The following is a 26,998-nucleotide window of genomic DNA, read 5'->3' on the forward strand; positions in this document are numbered from 1 at the left end:
CCCATCCTCTCTCTCCCCATCCTCTCTCTCCCCCCATCCTCTCTCTCTCCCCATCCTCTCCCTACCTCTCCCCATCCTCTCTCTCTCCTCACCCCCTCGCTCTCTCTCCCCTATCCTCTCCCTACCTCTCCCCCTATCTTTGTCCCCATCCTCTCTCATCCTCTCTCTCTCACCCCTATCCTCTCCCTACCTCTCCACCTATCCTCTCTCTCTCCCCCATCCTCTCTCTCTCTCTCTCCTATCCTCTCGCTACCTCTCCCCTATCCCCTCTCTCTCCCCATCCTCTCTCTCCCCATCCTCTCTCTCCCCCCATCCTCTCTCTCTCCCCATCCTCTCCCTACCTCTCCCCATCCTCTCTCTCTCCTCACCCCCTCGCTCTCTCTCCCCTATCCTCTCCCTACCTCTCCCCCTATCTTTGTCCCCATCCTCTCTCATCCTCTCTCTCTCACCCCTATCCTCTCCCTACCTCTCCACCTATCCTCTCTCTCTCCCCCATCCTCTCTCTCCCTCTCCCCTATCCTCTCCCTACCTCTCCCCCAATCCTTCCTCTTTCTCTCCCCTCTCTCCCCCCCCCCTCCTCCTTCTAGTTTTGAGTTGGAGAAGTTGTGCAGGTTCACAATGTCTGTGAGGAAGAATTATCGGCGTGTTCCCTACCACAACTGGAAACATGCGGTGAACGTGGCTCACTGTATGTACGCCATACTGCAGAAGACCACCGGCATCTTCACTGAGATAGAGGTATGTCTCTCTCTGTCTGTCTGTCCGTCCGTCCGTCCGTCCGTCCGTCCTTCTCTCTGTCTGCCTGCCTGCATGTCTGTCTGTCTCTCTGTCTGCCCGCCTGTCTGTCTGCCTGCCTGTCTGTCTCTCTGTTTTGTCTCCCCGCCTGCCTGTCTGTCCGTCCGTCTCTCTCTGTCTGTCTGTCTGTCTGTCTCTCTGTTTGTCTCCCCGCCTGCCTGCCTGTCCGTCCGTCCGTCTCTCTGTCTGTCTGCCTGCCTGGCTGTCCGTCAGTGTGTCAATAACACAGTCAGTCAAGAGTTCAAATAAAGGTTCAGAAAGATTAAAGTTGCGGTCAAATCCATTCCAATTCAGTCATTTAATCTTGGCGCACAGATCCCTTTAGCGGGATCATTTCGGCAACATGCAGAGCGCCAAATTCACATTAAATTACTACAAATATTTCATTTTCATGAAATCACAAGTGCAATATACCAAAGCTTAACTTGTTGTTAATCCACCTGCATGTCAGATTTCAAAAAAAGCTTTACGGTGAAAGCAAACCAAGCGTTTATGTAAGGTCTCTCAGCAGACAAAACATTAAAAACAGCAAAGTAGATTGGTCACGAAAGTCAAAAAAGCAATACAATGAATCGCTTACCTTTGATGATCTTCGTATGTTTGCACTCACAACACTCCCGGTTACACAATAAATGTTTGTTTTGTTGGAAAAATATTATTTTTAATTCCAAAAACCTCCATTTGGTTGGCGCGTTTTGTTGAGTAATCCACAGGCTCGTGCAGGTCACGACGGGCAGACGAAAATTCCAAATAGTATCCGTAAAGTTCGTAGAAACATGTCAAACATTTTTTTTATAATCAAGCCTCACGTTGTTTTTACAATAAATAATTGATCATATTTCAGCCGGACGGAGAGATAGGAGAGAGAGAGAAAAGGTCTCTCCAGTGGCGCACGCATGAACAAATCTAAGGACATCTGGCTATCCACTGACACGATGTGATCATTCTCGCTCATTTTTCAGAATAAAAGCCTGAAACCATGTCTAAAGACTGTTCACACCTTGTGGAAGCCACAGGGAAAGGAATCTGGTTGATATCCCTTTAAATGGAAGATTTCAATGGAAAAGGTTTCAGAAAAACAACACTTCCTGGATGGATTTTCCTCAGATTTTCGCCTGCAATATCAGTTCTGTTATACTCACAGATAATATTTTGACAGTTTTGGAAACTTTAGAGTGTTTTCTATCCTATCTGCCAATTATATGCATATTCTAGCTTCTGGGCCTGAGAAATAGGCAGTTTACTTTAGGCACGTTTTTCATCCAAACATTAAAATACTATGATAATAACTATAAATAATACTCTCTCTCTCTCCCTATCCTCTCTCTCTCCCTCTATCTTCTCTCTCTCTTCCCTTATCCTCTCCCTCTCTCCCCCTGTCCTCCCCCTTTCTCTCTCTCCCGTATCCTCTCTCTCCCTGTCCTCTCTCTCCCCATCCTCTCTCTCTCTCTCTCTCTCTCTCTCTCTCTCTCTCCCTATCCTCTCTCTCTCCCCTATCCCCTCTCTCTCTCCCCCTATCCTCTCTCTCTCCTATCCCCTCTCTCTCTCCCCATCCTCTCTCTCCCCCTATCCTCTCTCTCTCCCCCTATCCTCTCTCTCTCTCCCCCTATCCTCTCTCTCTCTCCCCCTATCAACACTCTCGCTCCCCCTATCCACACTCTCTCTCCCCTTATCCACACTCTCTCTCCCCCTATCTTCTCTCTCTCCCCCCATCCTCTCTGTCTCTTCCCCTATCCTCTCTCCCCCATTTGCTCCCCCATCAACAGAAGAAGGGTCTGCTGATAGCCTGTCTATGTCATGATCTGGACCATCGAGGATACAGTAACACCTACCTGCAGAAGTTTGACCATCCTCTAGCTGCCCTGTACAGCACATCTACAATGGAGCAGCACCACTTCTCCCAGACTGTATCCATCCTCCAGGTAGGAACACCACTTCTCCCAGACTGTATCCATCCACCAGGTAGGAACACCACTTCTCCCAGACTGTATCCATCCTCCAGGTAGGAACACCACTTCTCCCAGACTGTATCCATCCACCAGGTAGGAATACCACTTCTCCCAGGCTGTATCCATCCACCAGGTAGGAATACCACTTCTCCCAGACTGTATCCATCCTCCAGGTAGGAATACCACTTCACCCAGACTGTATCCATCCACCAGGTAGGACACACCACTTCTCCCAGACTGTATCCATCCACCAGGTAGGGCACACCACTTCTCCCAGACTGTATCCATCCACCAGGTAGGAACACCACTTCTCCCAGACTGTATCCATCCACCAGGTAGGAATACCACTTCACCCAGACTGTATCCATCCACCAGGTAGGAACACCACTTCTCCCAGACTGTATCCATCCACCAGGTAGGAATACCACTTCACCCAGACTGTATCCATCCACCAGGTAGGAACACCACTTCTCCCAGACTGTATCCATCCACCAGGTAGGAATACCACTTCACCCAGACTGTATCCATCCACCAGGTAGGAACACCCCTTCTCCCAGACTGTATCCATCCACCAGGTAGGAATACCACTTCACCCAGACTGTATCCATCCACCAGGTAGGAACACCACTTCTCCCAGACTGTATCCATCCACCAGGTAGGAACACCACTTCTCCCAGACTGTATCCATCCACCAGGTAGGAATACCACTTCACCCAGACTGTATCCATCCACCAGGTAGGACACACCACTTCTCCCAGACTGTATCCATCCACCAGGTAGGACACACCACTTCTCCCAGACTGTATCCATCCACCAGGTAGGAACACCACTTCTCCCAGACTGTATCCATCCACCAGGTAGGAATACCACTTCACCCAGACTGTATCCATCCACCAGGTAGGAATACCACTTCTCCCAGACTGTATCCATCCACCAGGTAGGAATACCACTTCTCCCAGACTGTATCCATCCACCAGGTAGGAATACCACTTCTCCCAGACTGTATCCATCCACCAGGTAGGACACACCACTTCTCCCAGACTGTATCCATCCACCAGGTAGGACACACCACTTCTCCCAGACTGTATCCATCCACCAGGTAGGAATACCACACGCGCACATGGGCACAATCAAAGCGTGCGTTCACAGTGCATTTTTGCAGTGTTCAATCAACACTCAAAGAGTTAATTTTACACACTACCTAAGATCACAAATGGTCCCACTCTACAGAGTGTAAAACATACTCTGATTATAATGTTACATTTTGGGTGTTAATGGAACACTCTGTAATGTAACAGATTAACACTGTTACAGTAAGTCATTTTGGGTGTTGTTATAACACTGTATGGTTTAAAGCCTCATTTGCATATTTCCCATGGTGCATTTTCTTTTTGATTGAATTGTAGAGTTACTTTTTTTCCCACCTTTATTTAACCAGGTAGGCCAGTTGAGAACACCTTTATTTAACCAGGTAGGCTAGTTGAGAACACCTTTATTTAATCAGGTAGGCCAGTTGAGAACACCTTTATTTAACCAGGTAGGCTAGTTGAGAACACCTTTATTTAACCAGGTAGGCTAGTTGAGAACACCTTTATTTAACCAGGTAGGCTAGTTGAGAACACCTTTATTTAACCAGGTAGGCTAGTTGAGAACACCTTTATTTAACCAGGTAGGCTAGTTGAGAACACCTTTATTTAACCAGGTAGGCTAGTTGAGAACACCTTTATTTAACCAGGTAGGCTAGTTGAGAACACCTTTATTTAACCAGCTAGGCTAGTTGAGAACACCTTTATTTAACCAGCTAGGCTAGTAGAGAACACCTTTATTTAACTAGGTAGGCTAGTTGAGAACACCTTTATTTAACCAGGTAGGCCAGTTGAGAACACCTTTATTTAACCAGGTAGGCTAGTTGAGAACACCTTTATTTAACCAGGTAGGCTAGTTGAGAACACCTTTATTTAACCAGGTAGGCTAGTTGAGAACACCTTTATTTAACCAGGTAGGCTAGTTGAGAACACCTTTATTTAACCAGGTAGGCTAGTTGAGAACACCTTTATTTAACCAGGTAGGCCAGTTGAGAACACCTTTATTTAACCAGGTAGGCCAGTTGAGAACACCTTTATTTAACCAGGTAGGCTAGTTGAGAACACCCTTATTTAACCAGGTAGGCTAGTTGAGAACACCTTTATTTAACCAGGTAGGCTAGTTGAGAACACCTTTATTTAACCAGGTAGGCCAGTTGAGAACACCTTTATTGAACCAGGTAGGCTAGTTGAGAACACCTTTATTTAACCAGGTAGGCTAGTTGAGAACACCTTTATTTAATCAGGTAGGCTAGTTGAGAACACCTTTATTTAACCAGGTAGGCTAGTTGAGAACACCTTTATTTAACCAGGTAGGCTAGTTGAGAACACCTTTATTTAACCAGGTAGGCTAGTTGAGAACACCTTTATTTAACCAGGTAGGCTAGTTGAGAACACCTTTATTTAACCAGCTAGGCTAGTTGAGAACACCTTTATTTAACCAGCTAGGCTAGTTGAGAACACCTTTATTTAATCAGGTAGGCCAGTTGAGAACACCTTTATTTAACCAGGTAGGCTAGTTGAGAACACCTTTATTTAACCAGGTAGGCTAGTTGAGAACACCTTTATTTAACCAGGTAGGCTAGTTGAGAACACCTTTATTTAACCAGGTAGGCTAGTTGAGAACACCTTTATTTAACCAGGTAGGCCAGTTGAGAACACCTTTTTTTAACCAGGTAGGCTAGTTGAGAACACCTTTATTTAACCAGGTAGGCTAGTTGAGAACACCTTTATTTAACCAGGTAGGCTAGTTGAGAACACCTTTATTTAACCAGGTAGGCTAGTAGAGAACACCTTTATTTAACCAGGTAGGCTAGTTGAGAACACCTTTATTTAACCAGGTAGGCTAGTTGAGAACACCTTTATTTAACTAGGTAGGCTAGTTGAGAACACCTTTATTTAACCAGGTAGGCCAGTTGAGAACACCTTTATTTAACCAGGTAGGCTAGTTGAGAACACCTTTATTTAACCAGGTAGGCTAGTTGAGAACACCTTTATTTAACCAGGTAGGCTAGTTGAGAACACCTTTATTTAACCAGGTAGGCTAGTTGAGAACACCTTTATTTAACCAGGTAGGCTAGTTGAGAACACCTTTATTTAACCAGGTAGGCCAGTTGAGAACACCTTTATTTAACCAGGTAGGCCAGTTGAGAACACCTTTATTTAACCAGGTAGGCTAGTTGAGAACACCTTTATTTAACCAGGTAGGCTAGTTGAGAACACCTTTATTTAACCAGGTAGGCTAGTTGAGAACACCTTTATTTAACCAGGTAGGCCAGTTGAGAACACCTTTATTGAACCAGGTAGGCTAGTTGAGAACACCTTTATTTAACCAGGTAGGCTAGTTGAGAACACCTTTATTTAACCAGGTAGGCTAGTTGAGAACACCTTTATTTAACCAGGTAGGCTAGTTGAGAACACCTTTATTTAACCAGGTAGGCCAGTTGAGAACACCTTTATTTAACCAGGTAGGCCAGTTGAGAACACCTTTATTTAACCAGGTAGGCTAGTTGAGAACACCTTTATTTAGCCAGGTAGGCCAGTTGAGAACACCTTTATTTAACCAGGTAGGCCAGTTGAGAACACCTTTATTTAACCAGGTAGGCTAGTTGAGAACACCTTTATTTAACCAGGTAGGCTAGTTGAGAACACCTTTATTTAACCAGGTAGGCCAGTTGAGAACACCTTTATTTAACCAGGTAGGCCAGTTGAGAACACCTTTATTTAACCAGGTAGGCTAGTTGAGAACACCTTTATTTAACCAGGTAGGCCAGTTGAGAACACCTTTATTTAACCAGGTAGGCCAGTTGAGAACACCTTTATTTAACCAGGTAGGCTAGTTGAGAACACCTTTATTTAACCAGGTAGGCTAGTTGAGAACACCTTTATTTAACCAGGTAGGCTAGTTGAGAACACCTTTATTTAACCAGGTAGGCTAGTTGAGAACACCTTTATTTAACCAGGTAGGCCAGTTGAGAACACCTTTATTTAACCAGGTAGGCTAGTTGAGAACACCTTTATTTAACCAGGTAGGCTAGTTGAGAACACCTTTATTTAACCAGGTAGGCCAGTTGAGAACACCTTTATTTAACCAGGTAGGCTAGTTGAGAACACCTTTATTTAACCAGGTAGGCCAGTTGAGAACACCTTTATTTAACCAGGTAGGCTAGTTGAGAACACCTTTATTTAGCCAGGTAGGCTAGTTGAGAACACCTTTATTTAACCAGGTAGGCCAGTTGAGAACACCTTTATTTAACCAGGTAGGCCAGTTGAGAACACCTTTATTTAACCAGGTAGGCTAGTTGAGAACACCTTTATTTAACCAGGTAGGCTAGTTGAGAACACCTTTATTTAACCAGGTAGGCCAGTTGAGAACACCTTTTTTTAACCAGGTAGGCTAGTTGAGAACACCTTTATTTAGCCAGGTAGGCTAGTTGAGAACACCTTTATTTAACCAGGTAGGCTAGTTGAGAACACCTTTATTTAGCCAGGTAGGCTAGTTGAGAACACCTTTATTTAACCAGGTAGGCTAGTTGAGAACACCTTTATTTAGCCAGGTAGGCTAGTTGAGAACACCTTTATTTAACCAGGTAGGCCAGTTGAGAACACCTTTATTTAACCAGGTAGGCCAGTTGAGAACACCTTTATTTAACCAGGTAGGCTAGTTGAGAACACCTTTATTTAACCAGGTAGGCTAGTTGAGAACACCTTTATTTAACCAGGTAGGCCAGTTGAGAACACCTTTTTTTAACCAGGTAGGCTAGTTGAGAACACTTTTATTTAGCCAGGTAGGCTAGTTGAGAACACCTTTATTTAACCAGGTAGGCTAGTTGAGAACACCTTTATTTAACCAGGTAGGCTAGTTGAGAACACCTTTATTTAACCAGGTAGGCTAGTTGAGAACACCTTTATTTAACCAGGTAGGCTAGTTGAGAACACCTTTATTTAACCAGGTAGGCTAGTTGAGAACACCTTTATTTAACCAGGTAGGCCAGTTGAGAACACCTTTATTTAACCAGGTAGGCTAGTTGAGAACACCTTTATTTGACCAGGTAGGCTAGTTGAGAACACCTTTATTTAGCCAGGTAGGCTAGTTGAGAACACCTTTATTTAACCAGGTAGGCCAGTTGAGAACACCTTTATTTAACCAGGTAGGCCAGTTGAGAACACCTTTTTTTAACCAGGTAGGCTAGTTGAGAACACCTTTATTTAGCCAGGTAGGCTAGTTGAGAACACCTTTATTTAACCAGGTAGGCTAGTTGAGAACACCTTTATTTAACCAGGTAGGCTAGTTAAGAACACCTTTATTTAACCAGGTAGGCTAGTTGAGAACACCTTTATTTAACCAGGTAGGCCAGTTGAGAACACCTTTATTTAACCAGGTAGGCTAGTTGAGAACACCTTTATTTAACCAGGTAGGCTAGTTGAGAACACCTTTATTTAACCAGGTAGGCAAGTTGAGAACACCTTTATTTAACCAGGTAGGCTAGTTGAGAACACCTTTATTTAACCAGGTAGGCAAGTTGAGAACACCTTTATTTAACCAGGTAGGCAAGTTGAGAACACCTTTATTTGACCAGGTAGGCAAGTTGAGAACACCTTTATTTAACCAGGTAGGCAAGTTGAGAACACCTTTATTTAACCAGGTAGGCTAGTTGAGAACACCTTTATTTAACCAGGTAGGCTAGTTGAGAACACCTTTATTTAACCAGGTAGGCTAGTTGAGAACACCTTTATTTAACCAGGTAGGCTAGTTGAGAACACCTTTATTTAACCAGGTAGGCTAGTTGAGAACACCTTTATTTAACCAGGTAGGCTAGTTGAGAACACCTTTATTTAACCAGGTAGGCTAGTTGAGAACACCTTTATTTAACCAGGTAGGCTAGTTGAGAACACCTTTATTTAACCAGGTAGGCTAGTTGAGAACACCTTTATTTAACCAGGTAGGCTAGTTGAGAACACCTTTATTTAACCAGGTAGGCTAGTTGAGAACACCTTTATTTAACCAGGTAGGACAGTTGAGAACACCTTTATTTAACCAGGTAGGCCAGTTGAGAACACCTTTATTTAGCCAGGTAGGCTAGTTGAGAACACCTTTATTTAACCAGGTAGGCTAGTTGAGAACACCTTTATTTAACCAGGTAGGCCAGTTGAGAACACCTTTATTTAGCCAGGTAGGCTAGTTGAGAACACCTTTATTTAACCAGGTAGGCCAGTTGAGAACACCTTTATTTAACCAGGTAGGCTAGTTGAGAACACCTTTATTTAACCAGGTAGGCTAGTTGAGAACACCTTTATTTAACCAGGTAGGCCAGTTGAGAACACCTTTATTTAGCCAGGTAGGCTAGTTGAGAACACCTTTATTTAACCAGGTAGGCTAGTTGAGAACACCTTTATTTAACCAGGTAGGCCAGTTGAGAACACCTTTATTTAACCAGGTAGGCCAGTTGAGAACACCTTTATTTAGCCAGGTAGGCTAGTTGAGAACACCTTTATTTAACCAGGTAGGCTAGTTGAGAACACCTTTATTTAACCAGCTAGGCTAGTTGAGAACACCTTTATTTAACCAGCTAGGCCAGTTGAGAACACCTTTATTTAACCAGGTAGGCTAGTTGAGAACACCTTTATTTAACCAGGTAGGCTAGTTGAGAACACCTTTATTTAACCAGGTAGGCAAGTTGAGAACACCTTTATTTAACCAGGTAGGCTAGTTGAGAACACCTTTATTTAACCAGGTAGGACAGTTGAGAACACCTTTATTTAACCAGGTAGGCTAGTTGAGAACACCTTTATTTAACCAGGTAGGCTAGTTGAGAACACCTTTATTTAAGCAGGTAGGCAAGTTGAGAACACCTTTATTTAACCAGGTAGGCTAGTTGAGAACACCTTTATTTAACCAGGTAGGCTAGTTGAGAACACCTTTATTTAACCAGGTAGGCTAGTTGAGAACACCTTTATTTAACCAGGTAGGCTAGTTGAGAACACCTTTATTTAACCAGGTAGGCTAGTTGAGAACACCTTTATTTAACCAGGTAGGCTAGTTGAGAACACCTTTATTTAACCAGGTAGGCCAGTTGAGAACACCTTTATTTAACCAGGTAGGCCAGTTGAGAACACCTTTATTTAACCAGGTAGGCTAGTTGAGAACACCTTTATTTAACCAGGTAGGCTAGTTGAGAACACCTTTATTTAACCAGGTAGGCTAGTTGAGAACACCTTTATTTAACCAGGTAGGCTAGTTGAGAACACCTTTATTTAACCAGGTAGGCCAGTTGAGAACACCTTTATTTAGCCAGGTAGGCTAGTTGAGAACACCTTTATTTAACCAGGTAGGCCAGTTGAGAACACCTTTATTTAACCAGGTAGGCTAGTTGAGAACACCTTTATTTAACCAGGTAGGCTAGTTGAGAACACCTTTATTTAACCAGGTAGGCCAGTTGAGAACACCTTTATTTAGCCAGGTAGGCTAGTTGAGAACACCTTTATTTAACCAGGTAGGCTAGTTGAGAACACCTTTATTTAACCAGGTAGGCCAGTTGAGAACACCTTTATTTAACCAGGTAGGCCAGTTGAGAACACCTTTATTTAGCCAGGTAGGCTAGTTGAGAACACCTTTATTTAACCAGGTAGGCTAGTTGAGAACACCTTTATTTAACCAGCTAGGCTAGTTGAGAACACCTTTATTTAACCAGCTAGGCCAGTTGAGAACACCTTTATTTAACCAGGTAGGCTAGTTGAGAACACCTTTATTTAACCAGGTAGGCTAGTTGAGAACACCTTTATTTAACCAGGTAGGCTAGTTGCGAACACCTTTATTTAACCAGGTAGGCAAGTTGAGAACACCTTTATTTAACCAGGTAGGCTAGTTGAGAACACCTTTATTTAACCAGGTAGGACAGTTGAGAACACCTTTATTTAACCAGGTAGGCTAGTTGAGAACACCTTTATTTAACCAGGTAGGCTAGTTGAGAACACCTTTATTTAACCAGGTAGGCCAGTTGAGAACACCTTTATTTAACCAGGTAGGCTAGTTGAGAACACCTTTATTTAACCAGCTAGGCTAGTTGAGAACACCTTTATTTAACCAGGTAGGCTAGTTGAGAACACCTTTATTTAACCAGGTAGGCTAGTTGAGAACACCTTTATTTAACCAGGTAGGCCAGTTGAGAACACCTTTATTTAACCAGGTAGGCTAGTTGAGAACACCTTTATTTAACCAGGTAGGCTAGTTGAGAACACCTTTATTTAACCAGCTAGGCTAGTTGAGAACACCTTTATATAACCAGGTAGGCTAGTTGAGAACACCTTTATTTAACCAGCTAGGCTAGTTGAGAACACCTTTATTTAACCAGGTAGGCTAGTTGAGAACACCTTTATTTAACCAGCTAGGCTAGTTGAGAACACCTTTATATAACCAGGTAGGCTAGTTGAGAACACCTTTATTTAACCAGGTAGGCTAGTTGAGAACACCTTTATATAACCAGGTAGGCTAGTTGAGAACACCTTTATTTAACCAGCTAGGCTAGTTGAGAACACCTTTATTTAACCAGCTAGGCTAGTTGAGAACACCTTTATTTAACCAGGTAGGCTAGTTGAGAACACCTTTATTTAACCAGGTAGGCTAGTTGAGAACACCTTTATTTAACCAGGTAGGCTATTTGAGAACACCTTTATTTAACCAGGTAGGCTAGTTGAGAACACCTTTATTTAACCAGCTAGGCTAGTTGAGAACACCTTTATTTAACCAGGTAGGCTAGTTGAGAACACCTTTATTTAACCAGCTAGGCTAGTTGAGAACACCTTTATATAACCAGGTAGGCTAGTTGAGAACACCTTTATTTAACCAGGTAGGCTAGTTGAGAACACCTTTATTTAACCAGGTAGGCTAGTTGAGAACACCTTTATTTAACCAGGTAGGCTAGTTGAGAACACCTTTATTTAACCAGGTAGGCTAGTTGAGAACACCTTCATTTAACCAGGTAGGCTAGTTGAGAACACCTTTATATAACCAGGTAGGCTAGTTGAGAACACCTTTATTTAACCAGGTAGGCTAGTTGAGAACACCTTTATTTAACCAGGTAGGCTAGTTGAGAACACCTTTATTTAACCAGGTAGGCTAGTTGAGAACACCTTTATTTAACCAGGTAGGCTAGTTGAGAACACCTTTATTTAACCAGGTAGGCCAGTTGAGAACACCTTTATTTAACCAGGTAGGCTAGTTGAGAACACCTTTATTTAACCAGGTAGGCTAGTTGAGAACACCTTTATTTAACCAGGTAGGCTAGTTGAGAACACCTTTATTTAACCAGGTAGGCTAGTTGAGAACACCTTTATTTAACCAGGTAGGCTAGTTGAGAACACCTTTATTTAACCAGGTAGGCCAGTTGAGAACACCTTTATTTAACCAGGTAGGCCAGTTGAGAACACCTTTATTTAACCAGGTAGGCTAGTTGAGAACACCTTTATTTAACCAGGTAGGCTAGTTGAGAACACCTTTATTTAACCAGGTGGCCAGTTGAGAACACCTTTATTTAACCAGGTAGGCTAGTTGAGAACACCTTTATTTAACCAGGTAGGCAAGTTGAGAACACCTTTATTTAACCAGGTAGGCCAGTTGAGAACACCTTTATTTAACCAGGTAGGCCAGTTGAGAACACCTTTATTTAACCAGGTAGGCTAGTTGAGAACACCTTTATTTAACCAGGTAGGCTAGTTGAGAACACCTTTATTTAACCAGGTAGGCCAGTTGAGAACACCTTTATTCAACCAGGTAGGCTAGTTTAGAACACCTTTATTTAACCAGGTAGGCTAGTTGAGAACACCTTTATTTAACCAGGTAGGCCAGTTGAGAACACCTTTATTTAACCAGGTAGGCCAGTTGAGAACACCTTTATTTAACCAGGTAGGCTAGTTGAGAACACCTTTATTTAACCAGGTGGCCAGTTGAGAACACCTTTATTTAACCAGGTAGGCTAGTTGAGAACACCTTTATTTAACCAGGTAGGCAAGTTGAGAACACCTTTATTTAACCAGCTAGGCCAGTTGAGAACACCTTTATTTAACCAGGTAGGCCAGTTGAGAACACCTTTATTTAACCAGGTAGGCTAGTTGAGAACACCTTTATTTAACCAGGTAGGCTAGTTGAGAACACCTTTATTTAACCAGGTAGGCCAGTTGAGAACACCTTTATTTAACCAGGTAGGCTAGTTGAGAACACCTTTATTTAACCAGGTAGGCTAGTTGAGAACACCTTTATTTAACTAGGGAGGCAAGTTGAGAACACCTTTATTTAACCAGGTAGGCTAGTTGAGAACACCTTTATTTAACCAGGTAGGCAAGTTGAGAACACCTTTATTTAACCAGGTAGGCTAGTTGAGAACACCTTTATTTAACCAGGTAGGCAAGTTGAGAACACCTTTATTTAACCAGGTAGGCTAGTTGAGAACACCTTTATTTAACCAGGTAGGCCAGTTGAGAACACCTTTATTTAACCAGGTAGGCAAGTTGAGAACACCTTTATTTAACCAGGTAGGCAAGTTGAGAACACCTTTATTTAACCAGGTAGGCTAGTTGAGAACACCTTTATTTAACCAGGTAGGCAAGTTGAGAACACCTTTATTTAACCAGGTAGGCAAGTTGAGAACACCTTTATTTAACCAGGTAGGCTAGTTGAGAACACCTTTATTTAACCAGGTAGGCTAGTTGAGAACACCTTTATTTAACCAGGTAGGCTAGTTGAGAACACCTTTATTTAACCAGGTAGGCTAGTTGAGAACACCTTTATTTAACCAGGTAGGCTAGTTGAGAACACCTTTATATAACCAGGTAGGCTAGTTGAGAACACCTTTATTTAACCAGGTAGGCTAGTTGAGAACACCTTTATATAACCAGGTAGGCTAGTTGAGAACACCTTTATTTAACCAGGTAGGCTAGTTGAGAACACCTTTATTTAACCAGGTAGGCTAGTTGAGAACACCTTTATTTAACCAGGTAGGCTAGTTGAGAACACCTTTATTTAACCAGGTAGGCTAGTTGAGAACACCTTTATTTAGCCAGGTAGGCTAGTTGAGAACACCTTTATTTAACCAGGTAGGCTAGTTGAGAACACCTTTATTTAACCAGGTAGGCAAGTTGAGAACACCTTTATTTAACCAGGTAGACCAGTTGAGAACACCTTTATTTAACCAGGTAGGCTAGTTGAGAACACCTTTATTTAACCAGGTAGGCTAGTTGAGAACACCTTTATTTAACCAGGTAGGAGGGTTGAGAACACCTTTATTTAACCAGGTAGGCCAGTTGAGAACACCTTTATTTAACCAGGTAGGCCAGTTGAGAACACCTTTATTTAACCAGGTAGGCTAGTTGAGAACACCTTTATTTAACCAGGTAGGCTAGTTGAGAACACCTTTATTTAACCAGGTAGGCTAGTTGAGAACACCTTTATTTAACCAGGTAGGCCAGTTGAGAACACCTTTATTTAACCAGGTAGGCTAGTTGAGAACACCTTTATTTAACCAGGTAGGCTAGTTGAGAACACCTTTATTTAACCAGGTAGGCTAGTTGAGAACACCTTTATATAACCAGGTAGGCTAGTTGAGAACACCTTTATTTAACCAGGTAGGCTAGTTGAGAACACCTTTATATAACCAGGTAGGCTAGTTGAGAACACCTTTATTTAACCAGCTAGGCTAGTTGAGAACACCTTTATTTAACCAGCTAGGCTAGTTGAGAACACCTTTATTTAACCAGGTAGGCTAGTTGAGAACACCTTTATTTAACCAGGTAGGCTAGTTGAGAACACCTTTATTTAACCAGGTAGGCTATTTGAGAACACCTTTATTTAACCAGGTAGGCTAGTTGAGAACACCTTTATTTAACCAGCTAGGCTAGTTGAGAACACCTTTATTTAACCAGGTAGGCTAGTTGAGAACACCTTTATTTAACCAGCTAGGCTAGTTGAGAACACCTTTATATAACCAGGTAGGCTAGTTGAGAACACCTTTATTTAACCAGGTAGGCTAGTTGAGAACACCTTTATTTAACCAGGTAGGCTAGTTGAGAACACCTTTATTTAACCAGGTAGGCTAGTTGAGAACACCTTTATTTAACCAGGTAGGCTAGTTGAGAACACCTTCATTTAACCAGGTAGGCTAGTTGAGAACACCTTTATATAACCAGGTAGGCTAGTTGAGAACACCTTTATTTAACCAGGTAGGCTAGTTGAGAACACCTTTATTTAACCAGGTAGGCTAGTTGAGAACACCTTTATTTAACCAGGTAGGCTAGTTGAGAACACCTTTATTTAACCAGGTAGGCTAGTTGAGAACACCTTTATTTAACCAGGTAGGCCAGTTGAGAACACCTTTATTTAACCAGGTAGGCCAGTTGAGAACACCTTTATTTAACCAGGTAGGCCAGTTGAGAACACCTTTATTTAACAAGGTAGGCTAGTTGAGAACACCTTTATTTAACCAGGTAGGCTAGTTGAGAACACCTTTATTTAACCAGGTAGGCTAGTTGAGAACACCTTTATTTAACCAGGTAGGCTAGTTGAGAACACCTTTATTTAACCAGGTAGGCTAGTTGAGAACACCTTTATTTAACCAGGTAGGCCAGTTGAGAACACCTTTATTTAACCAGGTAGGCCAGTTGAGAACACCTTTATTTAACCAGGTAGGCTAGTTGAGAACACCTTTATTTAACCAGGTGGGCTAGTTGAGAACACCTTTATTTAACCAGGTGGCCAGTTGAGAACACCTTTATTTAACCAGGTAGGCTAGTTGAGAACACCTTTATTTAACCAGGTAGGCAAGTTGAGAACACCTTTATTTAACCAGGTAGGCCAGTTGAGAACACCTTTATTTAACCAGGTAGGCCAGTTGAGAACACCTTTATTTAACCAGGTAGGCTAGTTGAGAACACCTTTATTTAACCAGGTAGGCTAGTTGAGAACACCTTTATTTAACCAGGTAGGCCAGTTGAGAACACCTTTATTCAACCAGGTAGGCTAGTTTAGAACACCTTTATTTAACCAGGTAGGCTAGTTGAGAACACCTTTATTTAACCAGGTAGGCCAGTTGAGAACACCTTTATTTAACCAGGTAGGCCAGTTGAGAACACCTTTATTTAACCAGGTAGGCTAGTTGAGAACACCTTTATTTAACCAGGTAGGCAAGTTGAGAACACCTTTATTTAACCAGCTAGGCCAGTTGAGAACACCTTTATTTAACCAGGTAGGCCAGTTGAGAACACCTTTATTTAACCAGGTAGGCTAGTTGAGAACACCTTTATTTAACCAGGTAGGCTAGTTGAGAACACCTTTATTTAACCAGGTAGGCCAGTTGAGAACACCTTTATTTAACCAGGTAGGCTAGTTGAGAACACCTTTATTTAACCAGGTAGGCTAGTTGAGAACACCTTTATTTAACTAGGGAGGCAAGTTGAGAACACCTTTATTTAACCAGGTAGGCTAGTTGAGAACACCTTTATTTAACCAGGTAGGCAAGTTGAGAACACCTTTATTTAACCAGGTAGGCTAGTTGAGAACACCTTTATTTAACCAGGTAGGCAAGTTGAGAACACCTTTATTTAACCAGGTAGGCTAGTTGAGAACACCTTTATTTAACCAGGTAGGCCAGTTGAGAACACCTTTATTTAACCAGGTAGGCAAGTTGAGAACACCTTTATTTAACCAGGTAGGCAAGTTGAGAACACCTTTATTTAACCAGGTAGGCTAGTTGAGAACACCTTTATTTAACCAGGTAGGCAAGTTGAGAACACCTTTATTTAACCAGGTAGGCAAGTTGAGAACACCTTTATTTAACCAGGTAGGCTAGTTGAGAACACCTTTATTTAACCAGGTAGGCTAGTTGAGAACACCTTTATTTAACCAGGTAGGCTAGTTGAGAACACCTTTATTTAACCAGGTAGGCTAGTTGAGAACACCTTTATTTAACCAGGTAGGCTAGTTGAGAACACCTTTATATAACCAGGTAGGCTAGTTGAGAACACCTTTATTTAACCAGGTAGGCTAGTTGAGAACACCTTTATATAACCAGGTAGGCTAGTTGAGAACACCTTTATTTAACCAGGTAGGCTAGTTGAGAACACCTTTATTTAACCAGGTAGGCTAGTTGAGAACACCTTTATTTAACCAGGTAGGCTAGTTGAGAACACCTTTATTTAACCAGGTAGGCTAGTTGAGAACACCTTTATTTAGCCAGGTAGGCTAGTTGAGAACACCTTTATTTAACCAGGTAGGCTAGTTGAGAACACCTTTATTTAACCAGGTAGGCAAGTTGAGAACACCTTTATTTAACCAGGTAGGCCAGTTGAGAACACCTTTATTTAACCAGGTAGGCTAGTTGAGAACACCTTTATTTAACCAGGTAGGCTAGTTGAGAACACCTTTATTTAACCAGGTAGGAGGGTTGAGAACACCTTTATTTAACCAGGTAGGCCAGTTGAGAACACCTTTATTTAACCAGGTAGGCCAGTTGAGAACACCTTTATTTAACCAGGTAGGCTAGTTGAGAACACCTTTATTTAACCAGGTAGGCTAGTTGAGAACACCTTTATTTAACCAGGTAGGCTAGTTGAGAACACCTTTATTTAACCAGGTAGGCCAGTTGAGAACACCTTTATTTAACCAGGTAGGCTAGTTGAGAACACCTTTATTTAACCAGGTAGGCTAGTTGAGAACACCTTTATTTAACCAGGTAGGCTAGTTGAGAACACCTTTATTTAACCAGGTAGGCAAGTTGAGAACACCTTTATTTAGCCAGGTAGGCTAGTTGAGAACACCTTTATTTAACCAGGTAGGCTAGTTGAGAACACCTTTATTTAACCAGGTAGGCTAGTTGAGAACACCTTTATTTAGCCAGCTAGGCTAGTTGAGAACACCTTTATTTAACCAGGTAGGCTAGTTGAGAACACCTTTATTTAACCAGGTAGGCTAGTTGAGAACACCTTTATTTAACCAGGTAGGCTAGTTGAGAACACCTTTATTTAACCAGGTAGGCAAGTTGAGAACACCTTTATTTAACCAGGTAGGCTAGTTGAGAACACCTTTATTTAACCAGGTAGGCTAGTTGAGAACACCTTTATTTAACCAGGTAGGCTAGTTGAGAACACCTTTATTTAACCAGGTAGGCTAGTTGAGAACACCTTTATTTAACCAGGTAGGCTAGTTGAGAACACCTTTATTTAACCAGGTAGGCTAGTTGAGAACACCTTTATTTAACCAGGTAGGCTAGTTGAGAACACCTTTATTTAACCAGGTAGGCAAGTTCTCATTTACAACTGCGACCTGGACAAGATAAAGCAAAGCAGTTCGACACATACAACGACACAGAGTTACACATGGGAGTAAAACAAACATACAGTCAATAATACAGTATAAACAAGTCTATATACAATGTGAGCAAATAAGGTGAGATAAGGGGGTGAATGTTATCTTTAACATTTTACTTTATGACAATACATTACATTCAGTACCAGTCAAAAGTACAGTTTTTACTATTTTCTACATCATAATAGTGAAGACATTAAAACTATGAAATAACACCTATCATGTAGAATCATTTAGTGACCAGTGTCAAGTGTTAAACAAATCTAAATATATTTTATATTTGAGATTCTTCAAAGTAGAAGAATCCCTTTGACTTGATGACAGCTTTGCACACACTTGGCATTCTCTCAACCAGCTTCACCTGGAATACTTTTCCAACAGTCTTGAAGGAGTTCCCACATATGGTGAGCGCTTGTTGACTGCTTTTCCTTCACACTGCAGTTTAACTCATCCCAAACCATCTCAATTGGGTTGAAGTCGGGTGACTGTAAAGGCCAGGTCATCTGATGAAGCACTCCATCATTCTCCTTCTTGGTCATATAGCCCTTACACAGCCTGGAGGTGTGTTGGATCATTGTCTTGTTGAAAAACAAATGATAGACCCACTAAGCCCAAAACAGATAGGATGGTGTATTGCTGCAGAATGCTGTGGTAGCCACGCTGGTTAAGTGTGCCTTGAATTCTAAATAAATCACAGTGTCCCCAGCAAAGCACCCCCACACCTCCTCCTGCAAGCTTTACGTTGGAAACCACACATGCAGAGATCATCCGTTCACCTACTCTGCATCTCACAAAGACACAACAAATTTGGACTCCAGACCAAAAGACAGATTTCCACTGGTCTAATGTCCATTGCTCGTGTATCTTGGCCCAAGCAAGTCTCTTCTTGTTATTGGTGTCCTTTAGTAGTGGTTTCTTTGCAGCAATTTGACCATGAAGGCCTGATTCACCGGGTCTCCTCTGAACAGTTGATGTTGAGATGTGTCTGTTACTTGAACTCTGTGAAGCATTTATTTGGGCTGCAATTTCTGAGGCTGGTAACTCTAATGAACTTATCCTCTGCAGCAGAGGTAACTCTGGGTCTTCCTTTCCTGTGGCGATCCTCATGAGAGCCAGTTTCATCACAGCGCTTGATGGTTTCTGTGACTGCACTTGAAGAAACTTTCAAAGTTCTTGAAATGTTCCATATGGACATCATGTCTTAAAGTAATGATGGACTGTCGTTTCTCTTTGGTTATAGGGGTATCTTCTGTATACCACCCCTACCTTGTCACAACACAACTGATTGGCTCAAACGTTTTAACAAGGAATGAAATTCCACAAATTAGCTTTTAACAAGGCACACCTGTTAATTGAAATGCATTCCAGGTGACTACCTCATGAAGCTGGTTGAGAGAATGCTTTGTTACTCAATGCACATCCAAAAACACAGATATTAAAAACAATCCTTAAAAGTCAAGCTGCATTGCAGCATGCCGGGAAAATGCTAATGATTGGTGTGGCTGTTTTACTCTACCTATCTACCTATATCTACTCTGTAAATAATAACTTTGGTTGTTAACAGTTCTTCTACACCATTCAGTGTTAATTTCACTATTACTGAATCAACACTACAATGTTACACATAAAAATCATCACACACACAACACACTATAGCTGCCCTATACAGCAGTGTGTGTGTGTGTGTGTGTTATACCACACACTGTTATACCACACACTCACACAAACGCACACACATTGTTATTAACCTGTGTCACCTCCCAATTCAAATCTTTATCATTGGTAGATGATGATCATGTACCTTGAATCCTTGTCCTCCCAAATGTCAGGGTTGGGGTCAATTCCAATTACGATAATTCATTCAAATTTTCATTGAATTGAAAACTTAAAAAGTGGGAAATAAATAGCTTTTACTTTTAAGTTTATTGAGAAATTGAAAATAGATAGCCTTTAAATTAGAATTTCAATTTACCTCTTATATTGACCCCAGCCCTGAGAAGTATTCCTAACTAACCCCCAACGTTAAAGTCCCTGAAGTATTCCTAGCTACCCCAACATTAAAGTCCCTGAACTATTCGTAACTACCCCCAATGTTAAAGTCCCTGAAGTATTCCTAGCTACCCCCAACGTTAAAGTCCCTGAAGTATTCCTAGCTACCCCCAACGTTAAAGTCCCTGGAGTATTCCTAAAGTCCCTGAAGTATTCCTAACTACCCCAAACTTTAAACGACCTACTTCTCCGCCTCAGGACGTACCCTCTGGCTATCCCTCCTAAGCCTAGCTGAGCCGAACGCCTCATGAGCAGAGCTTGTGCTTTTTATTGATCTCTTTGTTTCCCATAGCTGGAAGGGCACAATATTTTCTCCAACCTGATTTCCAGTGAGTACGAGCAGGTGTTAGAGGTCATCCACAAGGCCATCATCGCTACAGATCTGGCGCTCTACTTCGGCAACCGCAAACAGCTAGCTGAACTACTGAGCACTGGAGCTCTGGACCTGGACAACCACCAACACAGGTCAGAGGTCACACACACACACACACACACACACACACACACACACACACACACACACACACACACACACTGGACCTGGACAACCACCAACACAGGTTAGAGGTCACACACACACACACACACACACACACACACACACTGGACCTGAACCAAGCCAAATCAGACCAAGCTCACTGAGCTGCCATGGTTACACATCCACTATAGTTCCTGGAACCGTGCTGAACAGGTCAACGTAAAGAGAGAAAAAAAACTATTTTATCACACAGTGTTTTGGGTCAGCATCACGGTGGTTTTGGGTCAGCATCACTGTGTTTTGGGTCAGCATCACAGTGGTTTTGGGTCAGCATCACTGTGTTTTGGGTCAGCATCACTGTGTTTTGGGTCAGCATCACTGTGTTTTGGGTCAGCATCACGGTGGTTTTGGTCAGCATCACTGTGGTTTTGGTCAGCATCACGGTGGTTTGGGTCAGCATCACTGTGTTTTGGGTCAACATCACGGTGGTTTTGGTCAGCATCACTGTGGTTTTAGGTCAGCATCAAGGTGGTTTTGGGTCAGCATCACGGTGGTTTGGGTCAGCATCCCTGTGTTTTGGGTCAGCATCACTGTGTTTTGGGTCAACATCACGGTGGTTTTGGTCAGCATCACTGTGGTTTTGGTCAGCATCACGGGGGTTTGGGTCAGCGTCACGGTGGTTTGGGTCAGCATGGCAACAGTTAGAAAAGACTAATCGAGTCAGGGGACAACTACACTCATTCTCATGCATCTGGAAATACAGTGCATTATAGGAAAGTATTCAGACCCCTTGACTTTTTCCACATTTTGTTACATGACAGCCTTATTCTAAAATTAAATAGCTTTTTTTTCTCATCAATCTACACACAATACACCCATAATGACATCACAATACCCCATAATGACATCACAATACCCCATAATGACATCACAATACCCCATAATGACATCACAATACCCCATAATGACATCACAATGCCCCGTAATAACAAAGCAAAAACATTTTTTTTTTTACATTTTAGGCATAAAAAATAAATGAATGAAATATTACATTTACATAAGTATTCAGACCCTTTACTCAGTACTTTGTTGAAGTACCTTTGGCAGCCATTACACGACTTAAGGTCGTGTGTAGATTGATGAGGGATTTTTATTGATTTATTCAATTTTAGAATAAGGCTGTATGTAACGTAACAAAATGTGGGAAAAATCAAGGGGTCTGAATACATTCTGAACTGTAGATATAAATAAATCATAAATTAATACTTCTCTTTCCCCAGGGACCGTGTGATTGGTCTGATGATGACAGCATGTGACCTGTGTTCCGTTACCAAGCTGTGGCCAATCACGCGACTCACAGCCAATGATATCTACGCTGAGTTCTGGGCTGAGGTACAGTAGTATAACTCACCACACTCAACCACCAAAAGGATTCATTGTTTGTCCCCAAAAGAGAACCTTTTTAGGTTACAGGCGGAACACTTTGATGGTGAAAGGGTTCCACGTAGAACATTGTATTAGCGGAAGGGTTCCACTTGGAACAAAAAAACAATTATTTTCAGAGAGTTATCCTACGGGGACAATTGAAGAACCCTTTGTAGTTTTAGGTAGCACCTTCCTTTCTAAGAGTGTACTACAATACTACTGTTGTAAAGAGTTCATCAATTCATTAACAACGAATGAATTATGAATGAATTATGAATGAATGGATTATGAATGAATGGGTTATGAATGAATTATGAATGGATGGATTATGTATGAATGGGGAATGAATGAATTATGAATGGGTTATGAATGGATTATAAATTAATGGACTATGAATTAATGGGTTATGAATGAATTATGAATCCTCCTCCTCCTCCTCCTCCTCCTCCTCCTCCTCCTCCTCCTCCTCCTCCTCTCTCCCTTCTCTCTCCCTCCTCCTCCTCCTCCTCCTCTCCTCCTCCTCTCCTCCTCCTCTCGTCCTCCTCCTCCTCTCTCCCTCCCCCTCCTCCTCCTCCTCCTCCTCTCCTCCTCCTCCTCCTCCTCCTCCTCCTCCTCCTCCTCTCCTCTACAGGGGGATGAGATGAAGAAGATAGGTATACAGCCCATCCCTATGATGGACAGAGATAAGAAGGAAGAGGTTCCTCAGGGGCAGGTAAGAACTACACACACACACACACACACACACACACACACACACACACACACACACACTAAGAACATTACCTAGGCTGCGTCTCATTCTGGCTGGATGTGCCCCTTGTTCCCGCCCCTTTACTGACCTGAGACAGGTGTAGGTGGAAACAACAGCTCCACTCCACGTAGTTTACATCATGTTGCTTTCCCATCCAGTCCCATCAGATCTGTGGACTTTTTTTTAGGTCATTGTCGGGAATACATTGTTGTTCTTATCCAATCACATGCATTCTCCTTGTCTGTTTCTGTAGGTGGGGTTCTACAATGCTGTTGCACTCCCATGTTATACCACCTTATCTGAGCTCTTCCCCCCTTCTGGCCCTCTTCTACAAGCCTGCAAGTGAGTAACATACAATACACCAACCACATAGACTATATATTACATAGACTACACATCATATATTACATAGACTACTTACCATATATTACATAGACTACACACACCATATATTACATAGACTACACACACCATAGACTACACACACCATATATTACATAGACTACTTACCATATATTACATAGACTACACACACCATATATTACATAGACTACTTACCATATATTACATAGACTACACACACCATAGACTACACACATCATATATTACATAGACTACTTACCATATATTACATAGACTACACACACCATAGACTACACACACCATATATTACATAGACTACACACACCATAGACTACACACATGATATATTACATAGACTACACACCATATATTACATATACTACACACACCATATATTACATAGACTAGACACCATATATTACATATACTACACACACCATATATTACATAGACTAGACACCATATATTACATATACTACACACACCATATATTACATAGACTACACACACCATATATTACATATACTTGACACCATATATTACATATACTACACACACCATATATTACATAGACTAGACACCATATATTACATAGACTAGACACCATATATTCCATATACTAGACACCATATACTACATAGACTACACACACCATATATTACATAGACTACACACACCATATATTACACACACTATATATTACATAGACTACACACACCATATATTACATATACTACACACACCATATATTACATAGACTACACACACCATAGACTACACACACCATATATTACATAGACTAGACACCATATATTACATAGACTACACACACCATAGACTACACACACTATATATTACATAGACTACACACACCATATATTACATAGACTACACACACCATATATTACATAGACTACACACACCATATATTACATATACTACACACACCATATATTACATAGACTACACACACCATATATTACACACACTATATATTACATAGACTACACACACCATATATTACATAGACTACACACACCATATATTACACACACTATATATTACATAGACTACACACCATATATTACACACACTATATATTACATAGACTACACACACCATATATTACATAGACTACACACACCATATATTACATAGACTACACACACCATATATTACACACACCATATATTACATAGACTACACACACCATAGACTACACACACCATATATTACATATACTACACACACCATAGACTACACACACCATATATTACATAGACTACACACACCATATACTACACACACCATATATTACATAGACTACACACACCATAGACTACACACACCATATATTACATAGACTACACACACCATATATTACATAGACTACACACACCATATATTACACACACCATATATTACACAGACTACACACACCATATATTACACACACCATATATTACATAGACTACACACACCATAGACTACACACACCATATATTACATAGACTACACACACCATATATTACATAGACTACACACCATATATTACATAGACTACACACCATATATTACACACACCATATATTACATAGACTACACACACCATATATTACATAGACTACACACACCATATATTACATAGACTACACACACCATAGACTACACACACCATATATTACATAGACTACACACACCATAGACTACACACACCATATATTACATAGACTACACACACCATAGACTACACACACCATATATTACATAGACTACACACACCATAGACTACACACACCATATATTACATAGACTACACACACCATAGACTACACACATATCTGCATCATGTGTACAGTTTCCAGTGTGTTTGTCTGTAATATTTATCAGGCCCGCGTAGCTCATTCGTTGCGTGAGTGTGTGTGTGTGTGTGTGTGTGTGTGTGTGTGTGTGTGTGTGTGTGTGTGTGTGTGTGTGTGTGTGTGTGTGTGTGTTTGTGTGTGTGTTTGTGTGTGTGTGTGTGTGTGTGTGTGTTGACACAAAAACCAGGCGTTTTGATATTTTACTTTGTTTACATTCCCAAAGGATCAAGGTCAGTCAGGCTTTAAAGCACCCGGTGGGTTAGGCAGAGGAAACGTAGGGGATAGAGTAATGAATGTACAATGTTTTCACTAATAAAACATACCTCACGTGAACACACACATACACGCACACACACACACACACACACACACACACACACACACACACACTGTCTTCCTACTGGCCTTTTGATCCTAGTATGATTGTTTTTCCACAGGGAGAACCTTGGCCAGTGGGAGAAGATAGTGAATGGAGAGGAGGAGGACAGTGGAGTGAGAGGAGTGTGGGCTCCGTCAGAGCCTGTTGACCCCAGGATAGAGCCTGTTGACCCCAGGGCAGAGCCTGTTGACCCCAGGGCAGAGCCTGTTGATCCCAGGGCAGAGCCTGTTGACCCCAGGATAGAGCCTGTTGTCCCCAGGGCAGAGCCTGTTGACCCCAGGGCAGAGCCTGTTGACCCCAGGGCAGAGCCTGTTGACCCCAGGGCAGAGCCTGTTGACCCCAGGGTAGAGCCTGTTGACCCCAGGATAGAGCCTGTTGACCCCAGGGCAGAGCCTGTTGACCCCAGGGCAGAGCCTGTTGACCCCAGGGCAGAGCCTATTGACCCCAGGGTAGAGCCTGTTGACCCCATTGTAGAGCCCAGCACGGAGGAACCATCTAACCCTGACTCAGGCCCTGTGAAGGTGGACACCTGACTAGTAGTGAAGCCACTGCTCGCCCTCACTACCACGCAAGTCAATACACCCTCACTACCACATGCCCTCGCTACCACATGCCCTCACAATGTCCCCTGCCAGCAGGTGTGTGTACTTCCTGTCTGGACTTCCTATGTCAGCGACTCAATTCCTTCTGCAACAGGAAGGGGCGGGAAACATGCGTAGGGACGAGGGAAGATGATTGGTGGATTTACTGACAAGGGGATTATTTTCGGAAACACACAGTTACCTCATTGGGTGAGGAAGGAGAGGAGGTAACACAGACGTTGTCATCCACTCCTGTAGACACGGACGGAGGACCGCAGGGGTGTGTTCATTAGGCACCAAACGCAAACAAACGGGCCGAAACAGGGAGAGACTACCTGGGCCGGTCCAATAAGAAACAGTTGTTTTACGATTTCCGTTGCAAAATGTTTTGCACTGATGAATACAGCCGAGTGGGGATTCGGCACCAATCACCTGATCTACCAACCACCTGATCCACTAACCACCTGATCCACTAGTCACCGGATCCACCAGTCACCGGATCCACCAGTCACCTGATCCACCAGTCACCTGATCCACCAGTCACCTGATCCACCAGTCACCTGATTCAACAACCACCTGATCCACCAACCACCTGATCCACCAACCACCTGATCCACCAGTCACCGGATCCACCAGTCACCTGATCCACCAACCACCTGATCCACCAACCACCTGATCCAACAGTCACCGGATCCACCAGTCACCTGATCCACCAGTCACCTGATCCACCAACCACCAGATCCACCAGTCACCGGATCGACCAGTCACCTGATCCACCAACCACCTGATCCATCAACCACCGGAACCACCAACCACCTGATCCACCAACCACCTGATCCACCAGTCACCTGATCCACCAGTCACCTGATTCAACAACCACCTGATCCACCAACCACCTGATCCACCAACCACCTGATCCACCAGTCACCGGATC

At 42.3% G+C, this 26,998-nt stretch overlaps 1 protein-coding gene across 1 annotated transcript in view; it reads left to right on the top strand.

Moving 5' to 3' along the window:
* The window catches only part of LOC110499502 (cAMP and cAMP-inhibited cGMP 3',5'-cyclic phosphodiesterase 10A), a 170,947-nt gene extending 144,097 nt beyond the window's left edge, over positions 1–26,850 (top strand). Inside the window, exons 16-22 of the mRNA XM_036956385.1 lie at positions 588–738; positions 2,562–2,717; positions 20,518–20,690; positions 21,984–22,095; positions 22,760–22,840; positions 23,133–23,221; positions 25,542–26,850. Of these exons, the coding sequence (XP_036812280.1) occupies positions 588–738; positions 2,562–2,717; positions 20,518–20,690; positions 21,984–22,095; positions 22,760–22,840; positions 23,133–23,221; positions 25,542–26,016 (1,237 nt within the window). The 3' untranslated portion in view covers positions 26,017–26,850. The remainder of the gene's footprint in view (positions 1–587; positions 739–2,561; positions 2,718–20,517; positions 20,691–21,983; positions 22,096–22,759; positions 22,841–23,132; positions 23,222–25,541) is intronic.
* The last annotated feature ends 148 nt before the right edge of the window (positions 26,851–26,998 follow it).

Source organism: Oncorhynchus mykiss, chromosome 20 (genome assembly GCF_013265735.2).
Source record: "Oncorhynchus mykiss isolate Arlee chromosome 20, USDA_OmykA_1.1, whole genome shotgun sequence".
Classification (NCBI taxonomy): domain Eukaryota; kingdom Metazoa; phylum Chordata; class Actinopteri; order Salmoniformes; family Salmonidae; genus Oncorhynchus; species Oncorhynchus mykiss.